We start from the raw sequence: 23,052 nt of genomic DNA, 5'->3' as shown, positions 1-23,052 counted from the left end.
ATGGCTTCAAAACTGTATGGCGTCGCAAAGGTGAGGAATACAAAGAAAAATGCACGGTGCCTACAGTGAAACATGGTGGTGGCAGTGTCCTTATGTGGGGTTGCATGAGTGCTGCTGGTGTCGGGGAGCTGCATTTCATTCATGGCATCATGAATTCACAGATGTATTGCTCTATACTGAAAGAGAAGATGCTACCATCACTCCGTGCCCTTGGTCGTCATGCACTTTTCCAACATGACAATGATCCTAAACACACATCTAAGGCCACTGTTGGATTTCTGAAGAAGAACAGGGTGAAAGTGATTCAGTGGCCAAGTATGTCTCCTGATCTGAACCCAGTTGAACACCTGTGGGGAATTCTGAAGAGACATGTTGAGCATCACTCTCCATCCAGCATCCATTCTCTAAAAGAGGTCATTCTTGAAGAATGGAAAAAGTTCGATGTAGCAAAATGTTGTCAACTTGTTCATTCCATGCCTAGAAGACTTGGTGCTGTCATTAAAAATCATGGGGGCCATAAAAGTACTAGATGTAGTAGTTTTTGTTGTGGGGTGTACTCATTTTTGCATCGCCCTTATTTGAGTAAAATTGAAAAATGTGGAATCTAAGTTATATTATTAACCTTACTTTCATGTTATAAGTTAAACAGATGTTATATTAAACTTGGTCTTGTCAACATTTTGGAAATTGTTTTTGTGTTCATTGAGATATTGTTTAAAATGTTACTTTTCGAAGGGGGTGTACTCATTTACGCTGAGCACTGTATGTATATGGTGTGGTGTGTGTGTATGTATGATGTGTGTTATATGTATGTGTATATAGATGAGTTATATGTTATATTTATGTGTGTTATATGTATGTGTATATAGATGAGTTATATGTTATATTTATGTGTGTTATATGTATGTGTATATAGATGAGTTATATGTTATATTTATGTGTGTTATATGTATGTGTATATAGATGAGCCTCGGCCAGAGGGCTAAGATCACCTGCACACCGGACTTGGCGTACGGGCCCACAGGTCACCCAGGGGTCATCCCCCCCAACGCCACGCTCGTGTTCGACGTGGAGCTTCTGAAGCTTGAGTGAAGAGATGACCTGCCTCACCCTCGACGCGCCCCTGAACCCAAACCCCTGACCCGCCCCTGAACCCAAACCCTTGACCCGCCCCTGAACCCAAACCCCTGACCCACCCCTGACCTGCCCCTGACCTGCCTCTGAACCAAAACCCCTGACCAGCCCCTGACCCACCCCTGAACTCACACCTGACCTGCCCCTGAACCGCCCCTGAACCCAAACCTCTGACCCGCCCCTGAACCCAAACCCCTGACCCGCCCCTGAACCCAAACCCCTGAACCTAAACCCCTGACCCGCCCCTGAAGCCAAACCCCTGACCGTCCCCTGAACCCAAACCCCTGACCTGCCCCTGACCCGCCCCTGAACCCAAACCCCTGAACCAAAACCCTGACCTGCCCCTGAACCCAAACCCCTGACCTGCCCCTGACCCGCCCCTGAACCCAAATCCCTGACCTGCCCCTGAACCCAAACCCCTGACCCGCCCCTGAACCCAAACCCCTGACTAGCCCCTGAACCCAAACCCCTGAACCTAAACCCCTGACCCGCCCCTGACCTCACTCCCTGTCCACGCCTCCTAATGATTTCAGAATCTTAAACCTCTTTCTTAACCAATCGTCTGCTTCGCTGCCGACCGGGTCAGTTAGATGACTTTTTACAAACTGATCGATCTGCTTCTCATTACCATGTGTATATATTACACACAACTGTCCAATCCTTTTTGTTTTTCATTTTAAGTTGTACATTTTTATTGAATCTGCAATTCACTGCAAAATGGCTAAATCCCTATATATTTAACTGAGGTACAGGCTGCGGCCAGGCTGAGTGTGTACAGTATTCTCTGAAGGGGCATTACCACTATCTACCGTGCCAGAAGCCAGAGCCCAGTCGCGCTTCTCCCGATGGCAGCGATGTGTGCTGCATGCTGATTGGCCAAGCCAGCCCTGGGCCTTATCCAATTCTCTGCTGTTATTATCGGCTCCTCCCCCCACGTGGAGAGAAGCCTGTTTTGTAGAACTCCTTGCTGCGTCCCAACTGTTCTGCACTAAAAAAAGAGTTCCTTACAGATGTCGCTTGTCTTCTGTCCTGCGTGCTCCAGTCTGGGCTGAGGGCACTCCGGTAGGCCTATTTCCTCTGACACCGTACAAGGCTTTACATTGCACCAGTGTTTAAAAACTGCACCATACATTCATTTATCATGCTGAATTAGCCATTACCGTCAGAACTCCCACACGCATGGCGTGCAGTAAGGGGAGGTGTCCCACAGGGCTTCAGCCTTCATTGGGTTTATTCTAGGATGTGCACAAGGTGCTGGACTGGAAGCTTTAAAATCCCAGAAATGTGTGAGTATTTTTGTAATCAATATGGAGATGAAGCACAATTAAGTTTTTTTTCCTCATTAATAAAAATGTGCAGAGGAGGGTGTGAATATTAATCCAAGTTTGAGTGATCATACCTGTCAGTCAAGCAACGATACTCTCATTTTGTTTTGGATGTGTTTTCCAAAGTAATCACTGAAAAGCAAAAAAAAAAGCAAAAGGAAAGGAGACTCCAAAGAGTGATTATATTAATATAATATTAATATATTTCTTGGTTTGGTGCACGAAAAAACATTTGTGTCATTGTGTTTCCTCTGGCTTATTACCTGTGATTAATATCTTACCCGCATCCCATCATGCACTGCAGTTTTCTGAAGCTCAGGCTCTGCTCCCTAACTTCCTGGTCAGAGGCTCAAGGATGAAAATGACTTTTTAATGCATATACTGATGGCTGTAAATCTGTTAAATGAATTCACTGACGGCTGTAAATCTGTTCGTTCGGTTCTCTGTGGTTTGGAGACTGCCAGGAACGCATGGTAAAACCTTCTAAAACTGGTGCATCATGGGGAACCTGAATGTGGCTGAAATACCTCCTGGAGAAGGCATGCCACCACAACTGTTTTCACACCCAGTGTATCAAAATAAATAAAGTACTCTAAATGATATATGAGGAATGACTTTAACAGGTATGTCATGGAGCAGGAAAGACTAACAGAAATGCAGTGTGCAGTAGAACACAAACCTGTGTTCAGAAAACAGGTGTTATACTGGAGTCTGGAGATACAGTATGTTTTGCTGCTGAATTGCTTTTTTTCTGTTTATTTACAGGAACAGGCTTGTTTTTGTTTTTGTTAGTTTATGCTTGATATCAGTATCACGCTTTGTCATTGAGCAGTCCGTTTGCCACATGGTTTAAAATTTGATAACACTCAGTAAGCACTTTATCAGGTATTTATTAGACTTATTGGTCTTCTGCTGCTGTAGCCTATCCACTTAGAAGTTTGATATTTTGTGTGTTCATAGATGCTCTTCTGCATACCACTGTTGTAATGTTTGGTACTTAGTTTCTGCCACATGATTGGCTGATTAAATATTTGCATTAACAAGTTGGTGTACAGGTCTACCTAATACAGTGCTCGGTGAGTGTATGTACACTGAATATTTTTACTTTATTACACCTAATTATTCATGCAATTCTCTAATCAGCCAATTGTGTGGCAGCAGTGCTATGCATATAGTCATGCAGATACGGGTCAAGAGCTTCAGTTAATGTTCACATCAACGATCAGAATTGGGAAAATATGTGATCGAAGTGACTTTGAGCATGGAATGATTGTTGGTGGCAGACAGGGTGGTTTGAGTATCTCCTCGTCAGAGGAGAATGGCCTGGCTGGTCAAAGCTGACAGGAAATTGACAGTAACCCAAATAGCCACACATTACTACTGTGGTATGCAGAAGAGCATCTCTGAACACACAATGCATCATAACTCTTTAAGTGGATAGGCTACAGGAGTAGAAGTCTAAAACATACCTAATAAAGTGCTCACTGAGTAAATACAAGGTGTAATAAGCACAATTGGTCATATAAATCTCTGTCATTTATGTTTCATATTTTAGATATTTTGTTGATGCTCTTTCCTAGAGCAGGTTATAATTAGTGCACAAGAAAGCAAATGCCAAGACAGATCTGGGACGTACAGGTGCAGCATAAAGATGCTAGCATATGTTATACGCTGCAGACTGTTCGTGTTTGGACAATGACACATTGTCTTGGCTCTGTACTCCCATCATATTAGGTTTGAAATAAAACAATGAATATGAGGTTGAAGTACAGAAGGTCAGCTTTAATTTGAGGGAATTTAAATCCATATTGAGTGATCTGTGTAAGAATTCCCTACAAGAATTACAGGGGCAAGAAAAATTGTGAACCCTTTAGAATGACCTGCATTTAAGTATACCAAATGACTAAATGTATACATTTGCCTTGAAATATGATCTGATCTTCATCTAAGTTACAATAATGTACAAACACAATCTGTTTTAACACAGACATTATTGTATTGTTCTTTGCCAAATTGAATGCATCATTCAAACATTCACTGTATAGGCTGGAAAAGGTATGTGAACCCCTAGGCTAATGACTTCAACAAAAGCTAATTGGAGTCAGGAGCTAGCAAACCTGGAGTCCAATCAATAAAACAGATTAGAGGTGTGGTTTAGAGCTACTTTCACTCATAAAAAACACTAAAACATTTGGTATTCACAAGAAGCATCTGCTGATGTGAACCATGCCCTGAAAAGATCTCAGAAGTTTTTCTCATAAAAGTTTTTATATTCATCAGTCCATAGTTGGACAAATTGTCCATAATAGTTCTCTGACTACTCTCCTTAGAAGTGGGAGCCCAACCAAGATGACTCAATGCAGAATGCACAATGAGGTAAAAAAGAACCATAGTCACAACTAAAGGCTTGAAGGAATCATTGGAACTAGTTAACATTTCTATTCATGAGTCTGCCATATGCAGAATATTGAACAGGCGTGGACGGCACAGAGGGAGCCATTGCTCATCGCTGTGCGGCTGAAGTTTGCCAAAGAGCACCTTCACACTCCACAACGCTAGTGGGAAAATGTTTTGAGGACTGATGAAACTAAGGTTGACCTGTTCAGGAAGACCATGCAGCACTATGTATGGCATTAAAAGGGCACCATATCCCAACATGAAAACTTAATCCCAGCAGAGTACGGTGGAGGGAACATCATGCTCTGCTGCTGCTTTGCTGCTTCGAGGCCTGGACTGCTTGCCATCATCAAGGGGAAATTAATAACCAAGTTTATCAAGGTGTTCTACAGGATAACGTCAGCGTGGCTGTCCTCCAGCTGAAACTCAGTAGAAGTTGGTGATGCAGCAGGACAATGACCGTAAACATTGAAGTAAAAATACTACAGAATGGGTTCAAAAAGATGTGGGTTTTGAAATAGCCCAGTCAGAACCCTTAACACAATAGAGATGCTGTGGAATGACCTCCAGAGCTGTTCACACCAGACATCCTAAGAATATGGTTGACCTGAAGCAGTTCTGTAAGGAAGAATGATAGATACTGTGTTGGGAAGCAAAAATCCACTGAGCTCAGCAATAGCAAGTGACCTGGTAGACCATTACATTACATTATTGGTATTTGGCAGACACTCTTACCCAGAGCGACATACAGTTGATTAGACTAAGCAGGAGACAGCCCACATGTACGTATCTTTATGGTGTGAATATATGCAAATTTGCTATTTTTTATTCCACTGACAGTGGCAAAGACTACTAACTCAAAATGAGTGAAATCGCATTTGAAATATATGCACAGCAGGGTAGGATTTTCTGCCATTTCAAACCAAGGTCACACCTCCACCTGGTGGCGAAGATGGAACGTTATGTACGATACAGCTAAACGAATGCTAGTGGAGTGTTTGCGCTATAATATTTTATTGTATGGTAGCTATTCAGGTACGTATTGAAAGTACAACAATACCGGTGTTTCATATGAATTCCTACTGAAGATGGAATAATATAAACGTTACGAAACAAAACAAATACTTCCGGTTTCTTCTCGTTCAGAGATCAAGGTTCATGAAGCCCATTTTCTGCTCTGTGATTGGTGGACAGCCGGTGTGTTCGTAGGCGATAGGTAGTTGGATTTACACCTACTTCTTCACAAATTCATTCGGCAGTAAACAAACGCAAGGTCAGGATAGAGACAATGTTTTATACTAACGTTTTGTTAATTCAATAATTTATCTAATACATCACATCGGTCGTCAATAAAACCTAATACAAAAAAAGCTATTGAAAGTCGTTGATAATTTCTTATGAGTTAGCATCCGCTAGATACAGAAACAGTGTTGTGCCTAAGGATAAGAACTGTCTGACGTTAGCCATCTCCCTTTTAAAGCATTGACTTAACTAGCGGATATTTCTGTTCCGTATTTAAACCATTGTCTTACGTCATTATTCATGTCCGTTTGACTAAATGAAATGAAACAAACGACTCTAAATTGGATATTAGCCACCTGAGTTAGCTGACGTTCAGCCAAAGAAGTAGATAACATTATCGGTCCAACCCAACCAATTACAATGCCTCCTGCCAAGTAGGAAACGTTAGCCAGTTCCGACCTGACCAGTTTGCTACCTGACGTGCACAGTGGTTCCACGGTGCTGTATTACATTTTTACAGTTGTTTCATTTACAGGTGAGCAGAGTTGCAGGACGCCAGTTTGCTATGCTATCTGCACGGAGTGCCTACGCGGCCTCGGCTGCCAAGCAGCTGCTCCGGCCGGCTGGAGCTTCGCCTGTGTCGGACAGGCACCTGCGGCGACTCTGGACTGCACCTCCTTCGCGGCAGAAAGAGCTACACCCCACGTGGGCCGAGCTGGCCAAGAAACAGCTGAAAGGGAAGAACCCTGAAGAGCTGATCTGGCACACCCCGGAGGGTATATCCATCAAGCCGGTCTATACTCGCTGTGACTCGGAGACGGTCCCTGATGAACTACCGGGCGTATTCCCCTTTACCCGCGGGCCCTATCCCACTATGTACACCTACAGGCCATGGACCATCAGGCAGTATGCCGGCTTCAGCACCGTGGAGGAGAGCAACAAGTTTTACAGGGACAATATCAAAGGTAATGGCGGCACATCTAGGGGGTTCCTAAACTCTGGTCTCGAGTCCCAGGGCTGAGCAGGGTTCATCGTGCCTTTTTAATATTAGAGTTTTACTGAGTAAACTGTCTGATGTGCACACCTATGTTAATAAAAAGTTTGTAAAGATGAAATACCTGTATTTTAATATGATTCTGCATGATCTGTATAGATCCGTGATGCCTGTAGCCATTTGACAGTGAGAGACTATCTGCGTGTTGCAATCGGACTCTTCCCACGGAGAAAAGTTGATTAAGGCTGTAACCTGAACTGGGCAGGTGTGTCTCATAGCGAGGGTAAGGGCAGTGTCTCAGTGAGTGAGCAGGTGTGTTTGTTGTGCAGCTGGGCAGCAGGGCCTCTCTGTGGCCTTTGACCTGGCCACTCACCGTGGTTACGACTCAGACAATCCCAGGGTGCACGGCGACGTGGGCATGGCGGGCGTGGCCATCGACACGGTGGAGGACACCCGGCTTCTGTTCGACGGGATCCCTCTGGAAAAGATGTCTGTCTCCATGACCATGAACGGGGCAGTCATCCCCATTTTGGCCATGTTCATCGTGACGGGCGAGGAGCAGGGCGTGCCCCTCCATCAGCTGACCGGCACCATCCAGAACGACATCCTGAAGGAGTTCATGGTGCGGAACACCTATATCTTCCCGCCTGAGCCGTCCATGCACGCCATCGCGGACATCTTTGCCTACACCTCCAAGGTACCGCCTCCACCTGTCCAAGCCTTTACCTCCACCTGATAAAACCTTATCCTGGACACATTTATCCCACAAACACTCTGACTGCAGAACACTGGCTATTGAACACACTACAGAATGGAAGCATTTTGAAATTGTGATGTTGTTGGTTAGGGTTCTGATGGGTGATCTCATGGGTTCGTACCTGACCTGTATCGCTGAAGTACAATATACATGACTTAACTGTAGATTTAACTGTTACAGATGTGTAGTTCAGATGCTGTTTAGAATGTAAAAGTCTGGGTGTCTCGGTGGCGCAGCCTGCAGAGCACTGACCGCATGCTCATTGTCAGCCGCGACGTCAACGGTTCCAATCCCACCGTCTGACAATTTGTCGCATGTCTTTCCCTCTCTCTCGCCCCCATTCAAATATCTTAAAAAAAAAAAAAAAAGAATGTAAAAGTCTAAAATATGTTCTGAAATATGAAGGAAGTATTGTCTGTTGTGAGCTCAGTGGGGGAGCGCTTCTGTAACTTGTTTCCTTTTGCAGCACATGCCCAAGTTTAACTCCATCTCCATCAGCGGGTATCACATACAGGAGGCTGGCGCGGACGCCATTCTGGAGCTGGCCTACACCATCGCCAACGGCCTGGAGTACTGCCGCACCGGCTTGAAGGCTGGGCTCTCCATCGACGAATTCGCCCCCAGGTAACCCCCCCTGGGGTATCTCACAACGCAGCTGTGTTTTACTGACTTTGCTGGAAAACTGTGCTGAGTAAAAGTCGGAACAGCTCTTTTTACTTACAGTCCCATGTTCCAGATGTGGGAGGATTACGTTCTCGGTAATCCTGCTCAGTGAAAGGCCGGGAATGTGAGGGTGGGTAGTCTAATGTTTGAGTTGCTTTATTCAAGTTGCCATTTCCAGAACAAGAGGGAAAAAGGTTGAAGATTCAGAAGTTTTCCAAAGTCATTCATTAATCTGGTTGATGACATGGTTACTACTTCCCTCTTCACAAGAGCCACCGCCTATATCACCGGCTATAGGCTATAGGCTATATCACTATGTATACTGTACTGGTGAAGGCTGGCTGGGAGCAAAATGTGTGGTAACTAGCCGTTCACACAACATGATGTTGATTTTTCAATGGACTCCAATCCTGTAGATCACATATTTTTACTCCAGCCCTCTCGGTCAATTAAAACAAATACGAACTGTAACATGCCTGGTGTGGTGTGAGATGTGTGGTGTGAGATGTGTGGTGTAGGATGTGTGGTGTAAGATGTGTGGTGTAAGATGTGTGGTGTAGGATGTGTGGTGTAGGATGTGTGGTGTGAGATGTGTGGTGTAGGATGTGTGGTGTAGGATGTGTGGTGTGAGATGTGTGGTGTGAGATGTGTGGTGTGAGATGTGTGGTGTGAGATGTGTGGTGTAGGATGTGTGGTGTAGGATGTGTGGTGTAGGATGTGTGGTGTAGGATGTGTGGTGTGAGATGTGTGGTGTGAGATGTGTGGTGTAGGATGTGTGGTGTAGGATGTGTGGTGTAGGATGTGTGGTGTGAGATGTTCGGTGTGTTCGTGCTCTTCATTTCCTGATGACCAGAAACACTCACACTCGTCTTGTGACTGAGACACACAGCTTTGGGCGGCAGCTGTTGGTTCTTGTTTTGTGTTCAGGCTCTCGTTCTTCTGGGGCATCGGGATGAACTTCTACATGGAGATCGCTAAGCTGAGGGCGGCCAGGCGGCTCTGGGCCTCTCTGATCCAGGAGAAGTTTCAGCCCAAAAACCCCAAATCCCTGCTGCTCCGCACCCACTGCCAGACCTCCGGGTGGTCCCTCACTGAGCAGGTGTGTGAGCGTGAGAGTGAGCGTGAGAGTGAGCGTGAGAGTGAGAGTGAGAGTGAGAGTGAGAGTGAGAGTGAGAGTGAGAGTGAGTGTGAGAGCCCATATCTGTGCTTAATACATTTATCTTCATAGATATTTGAGTGTTTGGTGGTGTTGGGCTGTAGGACCCCTACAACAATGTGATCCGCACAGTCATCGAGGCGATGGCAGCCGTGTTCGGGGGCACGCAGTCCCTGCACACCAACTCCTTCGACGAGGCGCTGGGTCTGCCCACCATCAAGAGTGCCCGCATCGCCCGCAACACGCAGATCATTGTGCAGGAGGAGTCCGGGATCCCCAAAGTGGCCGACCCCTGGGGCGGGTCCCACATGATGGAGTCCCTCACCTCAGACGTTTACAACGCTGCACTCAAGGTCTGTACCACACACCTGCCCTCAGGTAAACTACTCTATACACCTGTCTGGTGGTGGTTCTAGCTTGTATGGTGACATGGGTGAACCCCCCTAAATGTGTTTATCTGCCAATTGATTATTCCCATCATTGGCTCACTTGTTAGTGGTGCGCTATTTGATAGATTCCCCGGCTCCCCCCCTCCTACCTCGGACTTCCAGTGTTTTTTTTTTTGTTTTTAGATTTTTCCCTTTTTCTCCCAGTTTAGTAGCCAGTTGTACCCTCCTCTAATTCAATTTGAGTTAGTGTCAGATACCATGTCCCCCCCCCAGCCCCCTGGCGGCCCGAGGAAGAGCGACACGCCTTCTTCAGGACGTCTCATCTCTCTAAACGTGTCCGTGGTTCCAAGGCATCCGAGGCGCTTATTGTACGGCGATCAGCTAACCCTGCCAAGACCCTCCCTCTGGAGCAGCGAGCCAATTAATGCCGCTCCACGTGAGCCGGCCTAACTTGGCCTTCAGCAGGACCGGGAATCGAACCCCGGTCCCCGGTGTGCAACTGCAGTAAACTGCAACCACAAGTCTGCTGCGTCTTCGCCTGTTGCGCCACCGCGGCCCCTTTCCAGTGTTTATTTTTGACACAGTACTGTATGTCACTCAGCCTACAAGAGGGCAGTGGATTCTAGATCTGGTGATATGTAATGGTTAGGGTTAGGCTTAGGGTTAGGGGTAGGGGTAGGAATTTGCCGTTTATAGTGGTGGTGGAGCCACTTGGGACAAGTCACAGTTCTGCAGTTCGTTTTTGTGTATATTGGCAAATTAATGCCAATTTTTTATAGATGTGATTAAATGTAAGTTATGTAGACTTGGGAGCTGGTTGGTGCCCTGCATGGCAGCCAATCGCCGTGTGAGTGTGAGTGTGAGTGTGAGTGTGAGTGTGAGTGTGAGTGTGAGTGTGAGTGTGAGTGTGAGTGTGAGTGTGAGTGTGAGTGTGAGTGTGTGAATGAGAAGCATCAGTTGTACAGTGCTTTGGATGAAGGTGCTATATAAATTCTTGTCGTGGCTGATATTGAGATAGGGCATTAAGAAGTACTGATGGCATACTCCAAAGTGTGCTCAAAGAGTTCATTGTTAAACCACTGGCAGCTCTTCATGTGTATTTTACTGGTTATGGATGTGATGCTTTTACAAAAACCTATGCACTTGTAAGTCGCTTTGGATTAAAAGCGTCTGCCGAATGACTAAAATCCATCCATCCATTATCTGAACCCGCTTATCCTGAACAGGGTCGCAGGGGGGCTGGAGCCTATCCCAGCATACATTGGGCGAAAGGCAGGAATACACCCTGGACAGGCCGCAAGTCCATCGCAGGGCACACACACCATTCACTCACACACTCATACCTACGGGCAATTTAGACTCTCCAATCAGCCTAACCTGCATGTCTTTGGACTGTGGGAGGAAACCGGAGTACCTGGAGGAAACCCACGCAAACACGGGGAGAACATGCAAACTCCACACAGAGAGGCCCCGGCCGACGGGGATTCCAACCCAGGACCTCCTTGCTGTGAGGCGGCAGTGCTACCCACTGCACCATCCGTGCCGCCATGACTAAAATGTCAATGTAAATTTTTAGACGGTATTTAGAAACTGGAGAAATGCCGGATGAGGTTCTTTTTTTCAGACCAACTGTCAGAATGGGGAAGAAATGTGATATAAGTGACTTTGACCATGGAATGATTCTTGGTGCCAGACAGGGTGGTTTGAGTATCTCAGAGACTGCTGATCTCTCTCCTGTGCAGTTCATCACAGAGATCGAGGAGATGGGGGGCATGGCACGGGCGGTAGCCGAGGGGATCCCCAAACTCCGCATCGAGGAGTGCGCTGCCCGTCGGCAGGCCCGCATCGACTCCGGTGATCCAGTGATGATGACGATGATGATGATGATGATGATGATGATGATGATGATGACGATGACGAGGACGATGACGATGACGACGATGATGACGATGATGATGATGATGACGACGACGACGATGACGATGATGATGATGACGACGACGACGACGACGATGACAATGACGATGACGACGACGACGATGATGATGACGATGATGATGATGACGATGATGATCATCGTCATCATCATCATAATAATGATGATAATATCAATGTGTTATGTAGCTGATGCCTTTGTTGCTTGTACTGCAGGTTAATTAGTGCTGTTCACACTCAGTAGCACTTAATGAGGGAGTTAATGAGCACTTAATGAGCCTTCAGTGTTTCCTACTCCTGTCTCCCCGTGCTGAAGGCTCCTGCTCTCTTCCGTTTCCAGGGTCGGAGGTCATTGTCGGGGTGAACAAATATCGTCTGGATAAGGAGGAGTCTGTGGAAGTCCTGGCGATCGACAACACCGCGGTTCGCAACAAGCAGATAGAGAAACTGAAGAGGGTGAGTGTTATGTGTTTTTAATGCCCCCCGCCCCCCCCCCCCCCCCCCCATCTCATTTAGCCCCTGATCTGAACTGTTATACAGAGAGCTAACGTATATAGCTAAGACATATATAGAATTTTTGTAATCCGATCATTCTCATGAGCTTGAAGTGTAGCTTCTCGGCTTTTACTAAAGGGTATTTTATATTTATATGTCACGCCCACATGTCAGGGTGCTGTATTGCAGTTTCAGCTGTGCTCTGGCGTGTGCTGTTCTCCTCAGACACACAGTTTCAGCTGTGCTCTGGCGTGCGCTGTTCTCCTCAGACACACAGTTTCAGCTGTGCTCTGGCGTGTGCTGTTCTCCTCAGACACACAGTTTCAGCTGTGCTCCGGCGTGTGCTGTTCTCCTCAGACACACAGTTTCAGCTGTGCTCCGGCGTGTGCTGTTCTCCTCAGACACACGTGATGGCGGTGTCGGGCGATCATCTGCTTGCCTAAACTATCTGCTCGGGGTCCTTGCACATCTCTGTTGCCTAGTGACGTATCCTGAGGTGTTGCATTGTGATTGATGAAGAGCTGAAGCACACATTCAGAACGTAGCTCTCCTACCTTTGCCTAAAACAAAGGCCGTAAAGCTCCTCCTGGGGGATCCCGAGGCGTTCCCAGGCCAGGAGAGATATATAATCTCTCCAGCGGGTTCTGGGTCTACCTCGGGGTCTCCGCCCAGTTGGACAAGCCCGGAAAACCTCCAAAGGGAGGCGCCCAGGAGGCATCCTGATCAGATGCCCGAACCACCTCAATTGTTTCCTTTCGACGCGAAGGAGCAGCGGCTCTACTCCGAGCTCCCTCCGGATGTCCGAGCTCCTCACCCTATCTCTAAGGCTGAGCCCAGCCACCCTACAGAGGAAGCTCATTTTGGCCACTTGTATCCGCGATCTCGTTCTTTCGGTCACTACCCAAAGCTTGTGACCATAGGTGAGGGTTGGGACGTAGATCGACCGGTAAATCGAGAGCTTCGCCTTCCGGCTCAGGTCCCTCTTCACAACGACGGTCCGGTGCAACGCCCGCATTACTGCTGATGCTGCACCGATCCGCAAACCGGACACCTCACCTCGGCTGCGCCTTGAGATCCTGTCCATGAATATCACAAACAGGACCGGTGACATGGGCAACCTTGGCGGAGTCCCGCACCCACTGGAAACGTGCTTGACTTTGTGCCGAGGATGCGGACACAGCTCTCACTTTGGTTATACAGGGACCGGATGGCTCGTAACAATGGCCCCGGTACCCTATACTCCCGCAGTACCCCCCACAGGGTTCCCCGGGGGACACGGTCGAAAGCCTACTCCAAATCCACAAAGCAAATGGGAGTTTGCCCATCCAGTCCACATGACCCCGCCAGCAACCCTGCCAAGGTAAAGCCTCCTTTCCAGCACCCTAGCATAAACTTTCCTGGGGAGGCAGAGGAGTGTGTGACCCCGATAGTTGGAGCTCACCCTCCGGTCCCCCTTCTTGAAAATGGGGACCACCACCCCGGTCTGCCACTCTGCAGGTACTGTACCCGACCTCCACGCGACACTGAAGAGGCGTGTCAGCCAAGCCAGCCCAACAATGTCCAGGACCTTCAGCATCTCAGGGCAAATCTTATCCACACCTGGCGACTTGCTGCTGAGGAGCTTTTTGACTACGTCAGCAACTTCCGCCAGAGATATAGGTGCAGATTCCCCCGAGCCTTTGGACTGGTGTCCACCAGCGGGTTCTTGGGTTGCTGCCCCGACAGGCACTGATGACCTTCTGGCCACAGCTCCTGCTTTCCGCCTCTGCAATGGAGGCTTTGAACATGGTACACTCAGGCTCCATGTCCCCAGCCTCCCCCGGGATGCGTGAGAAGTTCCTCCGGAGGTGGGAGTTGAAGACCTCGCGGACGGGGGCCTCAGCCAGACTTTCCCAGTTCACCCTCACTACACGTTTGGGTTTACCGGGTCTGTCCGGCAGCCTCCCCGCCACTTGATCCAACTCACCACCAGGTGGTGATCAGTTGACAGCTCTGCTCCTCTCTTCACCCGAGTGTCCAAGACATACGGCCGCAGGTCTGATGATACGACCACAAAGTCGATCATCGATCTTTGGCCTATGGTGCTCTGGTACCAAGTATACTTATGAGCTACCCTATGCTCGAACATGTTGTTCGTTATGGACAATCCATGACCAGCGCAGAAGTCCAATGACAAGACACCGCTCGGGTTAAGATCAGGCAGGCCATTCCTCCCAATCACCCCCTTCCAGGTTTCTCTATCATTGTCCACGTGAGCGTTGAAGTCGCCCAGCAGAACTATGGAGTCTCCGGGCGGCACCCTTTCCAGGATTCTGCCCAGTGACTCCAAGAAAGCCGGATACTCTGAACTGCGGTTTGGTGCATAAGCACAAAGCTTTCCCCCCAGCGACACTTAGTCGCAAAGATGCGACCCTCTCGTTCCCCGGGTGGAACTCCAACACAGTGGCACTCAGCTGGTGGCTTGTGAGTATCCCCACACCCGCCCGGCGCCTCTCACCCTGAGCAACTCCAGAAAAGAACAGAGTCCAGCCCCTCTCCAGGAGTTTGGTTCCGGAACCAGTGCTGTGCGTGGAGGTGAACCAAACTATATCTAGTTGGTACCGCTCCGCCTCCCGCACTAGCTCCGGTTCCTTCCCCACCAGAGAGGTGACGTTCCATGTCCCCAGAACCTGTCTGTGAGGATTGTATTTAATATCCTCTGCAAGGATCAGTGCGCCCGGATCCCTGCTTTTGCCCACTGCCCGTTGGGCAAAGCACCCGACTCCACTGCTGACCCCTGCAGGTGGTGAGCCCACAGGGCGGCGACCCCAAGTTACCAATTCGGGCTGTGCCCCCAGACGCTCGCCGACGAGCTCCCCTCCCGGGTCTGACTCCAGAAGGGGGCCCCGGTTTTCTTTTCCGGGCGAGGTATCTTGTGAGAGAGAGTGGTGTGTTTGTTTCTCAGGTGAGAGAGTGGTGTGTTTGGGTAACTCAGGTCAGAGAATGGTGTGTTTGTGTTTCGCAGGTGAGAATGGTGTGTTTGTGTTTCTCAGGTGAGAGAGTGGTGTGTTTGTGTTTCTCAGGTGAGAGAGTGGTGTGTTTGTGTTTCTCAGGTGAGAGAAACGCGGGACAGCGAGAGGGCGCAGAGTTGTCTGTTGGCCATTGAGGAGTGCGCTCGCACGCGCAGTGGAAACCTGTTGGGGCTAGCTGTGGAGGCAGCTCGGGCCAGGTGAGTGTGTGGTACAGGGGTGGTATGGGGTAGTGTGCAGTTATGGCAGGTGTGTGGTGTGTAGTAAGGGTGGTATGGAGTAGTGTGTGGTAATGTGTGGTAAGCCTGTTATAGGGCTGGGTGCAGTATGGGGTGGTGTGTGGTCAGGTGTGGTGTGTGGTCAGTGTGGTATAGGGTTGTGTGTGGTAATGTGTGGTATGGGGTTGTGTGCAGTAATGTGTGGTGTGTGTATAGGGGTGTGTGTGGTAATGTGTGGTGTAGGTTTGTGTGTGGTAATGTGTGGTGTGTGGTATAGGGTTGAGTGTGGCAATGTGTGGTATATGGTTGGGTGCGGTATGGCAGGGTGTGTGGCAATGTGGGGTATGGTATAGGGTTGTGTGTGGTAATGTGTGGTAAGCCTGTTATAGGGTTGTGTGCAGTGATGTGTGGTATAGGGTTGTGTGTGGTAATGTGTGGTGGTTGTGGTAATGTGTGTGGTATGGGGTGGTGTGTGGTTATGTGTGATGTGTGGTCAGCGTGGTATAGGGTTTTTGTGCGGTGGTGTGTGGTATAGGGTTGTGTGCGGTAATGTGTGGTGTGTGGTATTGGGTGGTGTGGTAAGGGTGGTTATGTGGGGTATGGTATAGGTTTGTGTGCAGTAATGTGTGGTGTGTGGTATGGGGTTGTGTGTGGTACGGGTGGTATGGGGTGGTGTGTGGTTACGTGTGATGTGTGGTAATGTGTGGTATAGGTTTGTGTGTGGTAATGTGTGGTGTGTGGTCTAGGGTTGTGTGCAGTAATGTGTGGTAAGGGTGGTATGGGGTGGTGTGTGGTTATGTGGGGTATGGTATAGGGTTACGTGTGGTAATGTGTGGTATAGGGTTGTGTGCAGTAATGTGTGGTGTGTGGTATGGGGTGGTGTGCGGTAATGTGTGGTGTGTGGTATAGGGTTGTGTGTGGTAAGGGTGGTATGGGGTGGTGTGTGGTTATGTGTGATGTGTGGTTATGTGGGGTATGGTATAGGGTTACGTGTGGTAATGTGTGGTATAGGGTTGTGTGCGGTAATGTGTGGTGTGGTATGGGGTGGTGTGCGGTATAGGGTTGTGTGTGGTAAGGGTGGTATGGGGTTATGTGTGATGTGTGGTAATGTGTGGTATAGGTTTGTGTATGGTAATGTATGGTATAGGGTTGTGTGCGGTAATGTGTGGTGTGTGTGGTAAGGGTGGTGTGTGGTTGTGTGATGTGTGGTATAGGGTTGTGTGCGGTAATGTGTGGTGTGTGGTATAGGGTTGTGTGTGGTAAGGGTGGTGTGTGGTTATGTGTGATGTGTGGTAATGTGTGGTATAGGTTTGTGTATGGTAATGTGTGGTATAGGGTTGTGTGCGGTAATGTGTGGTGTGTGGTATAGGGTTGTGTGTGGTAAGGGTGGTGTGTGGTTATGTGATGTGTGGTATAGGGTTGTGTGCGGTAATGTGTGGTGTGTGGTATAGGGTTGTGTGTGGTAAGGGTGGTGTGTGTGGTAAGGGTGGTGTGTGGTTATGTGTGATGTGTGGTATAGGGTTGTGTGCGGTAATGTGTGGTATAGGGTGGTGTGCGGTAAGGTGCGCTAAGCGTGCTCGTGCTGGCTACAGGTGTTCGGTTGGGGAGATCACAGACGCCATGAAGGGGGTGTTCGGGGAGCACAAGGCCAGCACACGCATGGTGAGCGGGGCGTACCGCAGCGAGTTCGGGGAGCACCAGGAGATCTCCAGCGCCCTCCAGAGGTGAGGAGGGACTGCACACTTTGTGTCTGCATCTCCCCCACTCTCCTCTCCATCTCTTTATCTTCTTTCATTCTGTCATTCTGTTTGTTTCTCTGAGAGTCTCTCTGTAAATCTGGTCTGGTGTGATCTGGTGTGATCATTGGCCTTGTGGTTAATGAATGAATTGTGCTGAAGGAGAAATTTGCCAGCCGTGGGGAATACAGAGAGTGTGGATTTGCAGATTTTCCTGTTGCCATGGGGATTGATTGGGTCTGAATGGCTGCGTTAGGGATATTAGCGCTATTATTCGGCTGCAGACTGTGTTAGCGTGCTTGGCTGCAGACTGTGTTAGCGTGTTTGGCTGCAGACTGTGTTAGAGTGTTTGGCTGCAGACTGTGTTAGCGTGTTTGGCTGCAGACTGTTAGCGTGTTTGGCTGCAGACTGTTAGCGTGTTTGGCTGCAGACTGTGTTAGCGTGTTTAGCTGCAGACTCTGTTAGCTTAACTCCAGAGTGTTTGGTCATTTCCTGAGTTAGCATTAGAATAAAATAAACCTAATGTGAATAATTTAGCTCCCATTAGCAGCACATCTTGCCTGTTGGGTTCTGAAGTGGCAGCCAGGCTGGTAGTAGCGGGTGGTGTGTCAATTAAACACTCCGCTCAGGCTGCTGTCTCTGTAGAGTTGCACAGTTTAAGAAGCAGGAGGGCAGGAACCCACGCCTCCTAGTGGCCAAGATGGGACAGGACGGCCATGACCGGGGGGCCAAAGTCATCGCTACGGGATTTGCTGACCTGGGGTTCGACGTGGACATTGGACCCCTTTTCCAGGTGTGTGTGTATGTATGTGTGCGCGCGTGCGTGTGTGTGTGTGTGTGTATTTAACTATGTGTGTGTGTGTATATAACGTGCGTTTTTACTGGGCGGCCTGTAGTGTAGTGGTTAAGGTAAATGACTGGGACACACAAGGGCGGTGGTTCTAATCCCGGTGTAGCCACGATAACATCTGCACAGCCGTTGGGCCCTTGAGCAAGGCCCTCAACCCTGCATTGCTCCAGGGGAGGATTGTCTCCTGCTTAGTCTAATCAACTGTATGTTGCTCTGGATAAGAGCGTCTGCCAAAATGCCAATAATGTGTGTGTGTGTGTGTGTGAGTGTGTGTGTGAGTGTGTGTGTGAGTGTGTGTGTGAGTGTGTGAGTGTGTGAGTGTGTGAGTGTGTGAGTGTGTGAGTGTGTGTGTGAGTGAGTGTGTGAGTATGTGTGAGTGTGTATATATAACTCCGTGTATATAACTGTGCCTGTGTGTGTGTATATGTAACTGTGTGTGTACGCGTACATGTGTGTGTGTGTGTGTGTGTGTGTGTGTGCGTGCATGCGCATGCATGTGTGTGTGTGCGCGCGCGTGTTTCTGTGTGTGCGTGTGCTCATGCGTGTGTATATGTAACTGTGTAACTGTGTGTGTGTGTGTGTGTGTGTGTGTGTGTGTGTGCGTGCGTGCGTGCGTGCGTGCGTGTATGTTTCTGTGTGTGTGCGTGCGTGGGTGTTTGTGCATGTATGTTTCTGTGTGTGCGTGTGTGTTTGTGCGTATATGTTTCTGTGTGTGTGTGCGTGTTTGTGCGTGTATGTTTCTGTGTGTGTGCGTGCCTGTTTGTGCGTGTACGTTTATTTGTGCGCGTGCGTGCGTGTATGTGTGTGTGTGTGTGTGTGCGTGTGTGTGCGCGTGCGTGCATGCGTGTATGTGTGCGTGTGTGTGTGCGTGCGTGTGTGTATGTTTCTGTGTGTGTGTGCGTGTTTGTGCGTGTATGTTTCTGTGTGTTTGTGCGTGCGTGCGTGCATGTGTGTGTGTGTCCGCGTGCGTGCGTGCGTGTATGTGTGTGTATGTGTGCGCGTGCGTGTCTGTAGACCCCTCTGGAGGTGGCCCAGCAGGCTGTGGACGCAGATGTGCACTGTGTGGGGGTCAGCACGCTGGCTGCTGGACACAAGACCCTCGTCCCTGAGCTGATCAGAGAGCTGCACAGCCTCCAGCGGCCCGACATCCTGGTCATCTGTGGAGGAGTAATCCCCCCCCAGGTAACGCCCTTTAATCTGCCCGGGAAACGCCCTTTAATCAGCCCGGGTAACGCCCTTTAATCAGCCCGGGTAACGCCCTTTAATCAGCCGGGTAACGCCCTTTAATCAGCCCGGGTAACGCCCTTTAATCAGCCCGGGTAACGCCCTTTAATCAGCCCGGGAAACGCCCTTTAATCAGCCCGGGTAACGCCCTTTAATCAGTCTGGGTAACGCCCTTTAATCACCCCGGGTAACACCCTTTAATCAGCCGGGTAACGCCCTTTAATCAGCCCGGGTAACGCCCTTTAATCAGCCCGGGTAACGCCCTTTAATCAGCCCGGGTAACGCCCTTTAATCAGTCTGGGTAACGCCCTTTAATCAGCCCGGGTAACGCCCTTTAATCAGTCTGGGTAACGCCCTTTAATCACCCCGGGTAACACCCTTTAATCAGCCGGGTAACGCCCTTTAATCAGCCCGGGTAACGCCCTTTAATCAGCCCGGGAAACACCCTTTAATCACCCCGGGTAACACCCTTTAATCAGCCGGGTAACGCCCTTTAATCAGCCCGGGTAACGCCCTTTAATCAGCCCGGGTAACGCCCTTTAATCAGCCCGGGTAACGCCCTTTAATCAGTCTGGGTAACGCCCTTTAATCAGCCCGGGTAACGCCCTTTAATCAGTCTGGGTAACGCCCTTTAATCACCCCGGGTAACACCCTTTAATCAGCCGGGTAACGCCCTTTAATCAGCCCGGGTAACGCCCTTTAATCAGCCCGGGAAACACCCTTTAATCAGCCCGGGAAACGCCCTTTAATCAGCCCGGGTAACACGGTAACCAGCCCCAGTAACTGTGATGTTCTTAATCACCCTGCATGGCTCCTAGTTGTAGGAGTAGAATCATCCACAGTCAGTGTGTTAGTACCATTGCGGATGATGTGTTGCTAACAGGAAGTGGTGCTGGCTAAGCTGCTGGGTCACATGGCTGATCACTGATTGGTGTAGGCGCTGTGCTGCTGGGTCACATGGCTGATAATTGATTGGTGTAGGCGCTGTGCGGTGGCTCATTACCACACTGTAGAAACCCACCGGGCCCCCCGAACCGCTCCCTGTGAGGCCAGGTGTCTCGTTTCCTCTATCAGGCTGAAGGACTCCGCTCTTAATTAGGACTGAGTGGTGCTGCAGCTGCTGCCTCATTAAGCATCACATTCAGACTAATGGGGTAAGAGGGTCAGGACAATTCACTTTTTATTTCTGAGGGAATGTAATTTTCCGTGTCTAAGCAACAGTGATTTTATCAGAGCTGAACCACCGTTGGTCCTGTTTTAATCATATATACATTTTGCTGTATTGTAAAATCCTGCTGCACCTTCTTAACATTTTTATTTGGAGTGTTTGCTTATGTTCATATACTGAGAGAGAGACAGAGAGGGAAAGAGAGATTGAGAAGGAAACAAGAAAAGAGAAACTGAAAGAAGAGAGGAGAGGAGAGAGAAAGGAGCAGTGGAGGAGAAAGGGCATTAATCTGAGTCACACAGCCCCCCCAGTGTAAAGGTTGAGGTCTCTTCTGTCCTCCAGTATAGTGTGAACACAAACCTGTGCACTGAAGCGCCACTAAAACCCTTCAGTGAAAGTGTGGCACCTTCTGGCCTCAGGAACAGTCTTTCTAACTCAGATTAGGGGTCAGGGGTTGATTGAAGCCCAGTCTCCATGGCTAGAGCGTGCGTGTAATGGAGCGGTGTGTTTCAGGATTATGAGTTCCTGTATGAAAAGGGCGTCTGCAGCATCTTTGGCCCCGGCACCCGCATTCCCCAGGCGGCCGTCGAGGTGATCGACAACATCGAGAGGAGCCTGGAGAAAGGCCAGCAGACACTCTGACACCGCCGCCACCCCCCACTGACCCGCTGAAAGGATCCTGCATCACAACATGCCTGCAGCCTTCGCTGTCTGTAGCCCTGACCCTTCACACACAAGACATGCGCCTTTGAATTCTGTCTGATTTTTATTTATGTAGCATCTTTTAATGTAAATCAACATGAACTGAGTGAAATGTATTTCAAGCTGTTGAATCTTTTTTGATTTTGGCTCATAAATATTTGGTGAAATGGCTGCAGATTAGGATGAGGCCAATGGCTGTTACAGACACTACCACTGTTATAATCACTGACACCATGCCAGTGTTAGTTTTTGATTGTCCATTTCAGAAAAAAACCCCAAAAAAACACTTTATCCAATTTTTGTATCCAATTCCTCTTACTGTCTAGAGGGTGCAGGGCTTATATAATAATAAAATAAATTTCCAGAAACTTGTGAATAAACAATGGGTGTGTTTGAGTTTGAACTCAATCTGGTGGTTATTTCAGATGGGTGCAGTGACCTGCCCGAGACAGGGTGGATGTTCTGCGGTCTTTAAGCTGCATGGCTGGAGCAGAACGGCCCATTAGTCATGTCCCAGCCTCCAAATGTGGTGTTACCTGTTCAACCCCGCCATGCTGAATGTGCTGGTAAGAGCTGAATGTGCTGGTAAAAGCTGAATGTGCTAATAAGAGCTGAATGTGCTGGTAAAAGCTGAATATGCTGGTAAAAGCTGAATGTGCTGATAAGCTGAATGTGCTGGTAAGAGCTGAATGTGTTGGTAAAAGCTGAATGTGCTGGTAAGAGCTGCATGTGCTGATAAGAGCTGAATATTTTGGTATGAGCTGAATGTGCTGGTAAGAGCTGAATGTGCTGGTAAAAGCTGAATGTGCTAATAAGAGCTGAATATGCTGGTAAAAGCTGAATATGCTGGTAAAAGCTGAATGTGCTGGTAAAAGCTGAATGTGCTGGTAAAAGCTGAAGAGGACTTGATCCCTTAAGCCTGTGGCAGGTGGCAGAATCGTCATGGTAACGATGCAGGATTGATTGTCCTTGATTTATTTACCTGATGCCAGATCTTGGAGTGAGCCAGAACAGGCCATAGACATCTTGCTCATATTAGCAAAACTTTTTTCTTGTGTTCCACTATTTTTCATAAACTCTATGTTTTCTTCCCCAACTAACTAACTAGTAGAGCTGTCATTGAATGTGTTAGCTTGAGGCATCGCTATAGCATTAGAAAGGCTATCTCATCACTCCCTGTATGTACCCCTGTAACACATTTCACTTTTTTACAATATTAACATTTAAAAGAAATAATACAGGCATTCATTTTATGTTGCAATAAATACAGAAAACATTTCACCAGTTTTTTTGATGATGGGGCTTTTGGATGAAACACTGGAACAGTGCTAACCTATAGAAATAATAAGCAAGGGTAAATCAATCATTTTTTTGGAACAAAAGCTGAAACAAAACTGATGTAAACATTACATTTGTTTTATAACCAGACGGTTAATGTTGCATAAAGGCAAACTGACTTATTTCCGATGGTCCATTAGGCCACAGTTCGATCAGCACAAAGGCTCCATTGTGGGGCTATCTTGGCGTGTGTCTGGCTATAGTATGTCCCATCCTGATTCTAGGACACCCCATTCTCTCAACACAGTTTGAATAACCCTGGTGGAACCCCACGTGACACAAAACACAAGGACTCATGAAATATCTTGTAGGACACCGATA

At 48.3% G+C, this 23,052-nt stretch overlaps 1 protein-coding gene across 3 annotated transcripts in view; it reads left to right on the top strand.

Moving 5' to 3' along the window:
* LOC133128010 (peptidyl-prolyl cis-trans isomerase FKBP1B) overlaps window positions 1–21,789 on the top strand; it is a 39,560-nt gene extending 17,771 nt beyond the window's left edge. Inside the window, exons 1-13 of one of the 3 annotated variants that reach the window (XM_061241195.1) lie at window positions 3,917–6,129; window positions 6,634–7,063; window positions 7,422–7,789; window positions 8,316–8,473; window positions 9,440–9,611; window positions 9,773–10,021; window positions 11,800–11,911; window positions 12,333–12,448; window positions 15,580–15,695; window positions 17,306–17,437; window positions 18,095–18,242; window positions 19,314–19,481; window positions 21,205–21,789. In XM_061241195.1, coding sequence (XP_061097179.1) covers window positions 6,664–7,063; window positions 7,422–7,789; window positions 8,316–8,473; window positions 9,440–9,611; window positions 9,773–10,021; window positions 11,800–11,911; window positions 12,333–12,448; window positions 15,580–15,695; window positions 17,306–17,437; window positions 18,095–18,242; window positions 19,314–19,481; window positions 21,205–21,333 — 2,268 coding nt within the window. In that variant the 5' untranslated portion in view covers window positions 3,917–6,129; window positions 6,634–6,663 and the 3' untranslated portion in view covers window positions 21,334–21,789. Of the gene's footprint in view, window positions 1–963; window positions 3,053–3,916; window positions 6,130–6,633; window positions 7,064–7,421; window positions 7,790–8,315; window positions 8,474–9,439; window positions 9,612–9,772; window positions 10,022–11,799; window positions 11,912–12,332; window positions 12,449–15,579; window positions 15,696–17,305; window positions 17,438–18,094; window positions 18,243–19,313; window positions 19,482–21,204 lie in introns of those variants that run through there. The other 2 variants (XM_061241194.1, XM_061241196.1) reach the window with 2 other exon arrangements.
* The last annotated feature ends 1,263 nt before the right edge of the window (window positions 21,790–23,052 follow it).

Source organism: Conger conger, chromosome 5 (genome assembly GCF_963514075.1).
Source record: "Conger conger chromosome 5, fConCon1.1, whole genome shotgun sequence".
In the NCBI taxonomy this organism is placed as follows: Eukaryota; Metazoa; Chordata; class Actinopteri; order Anguilliformes; family Congridae; genus Conger; species Conger conger.
This window is presented reverse-complemented; position numbering and strand designations above follow the sequence as displayed.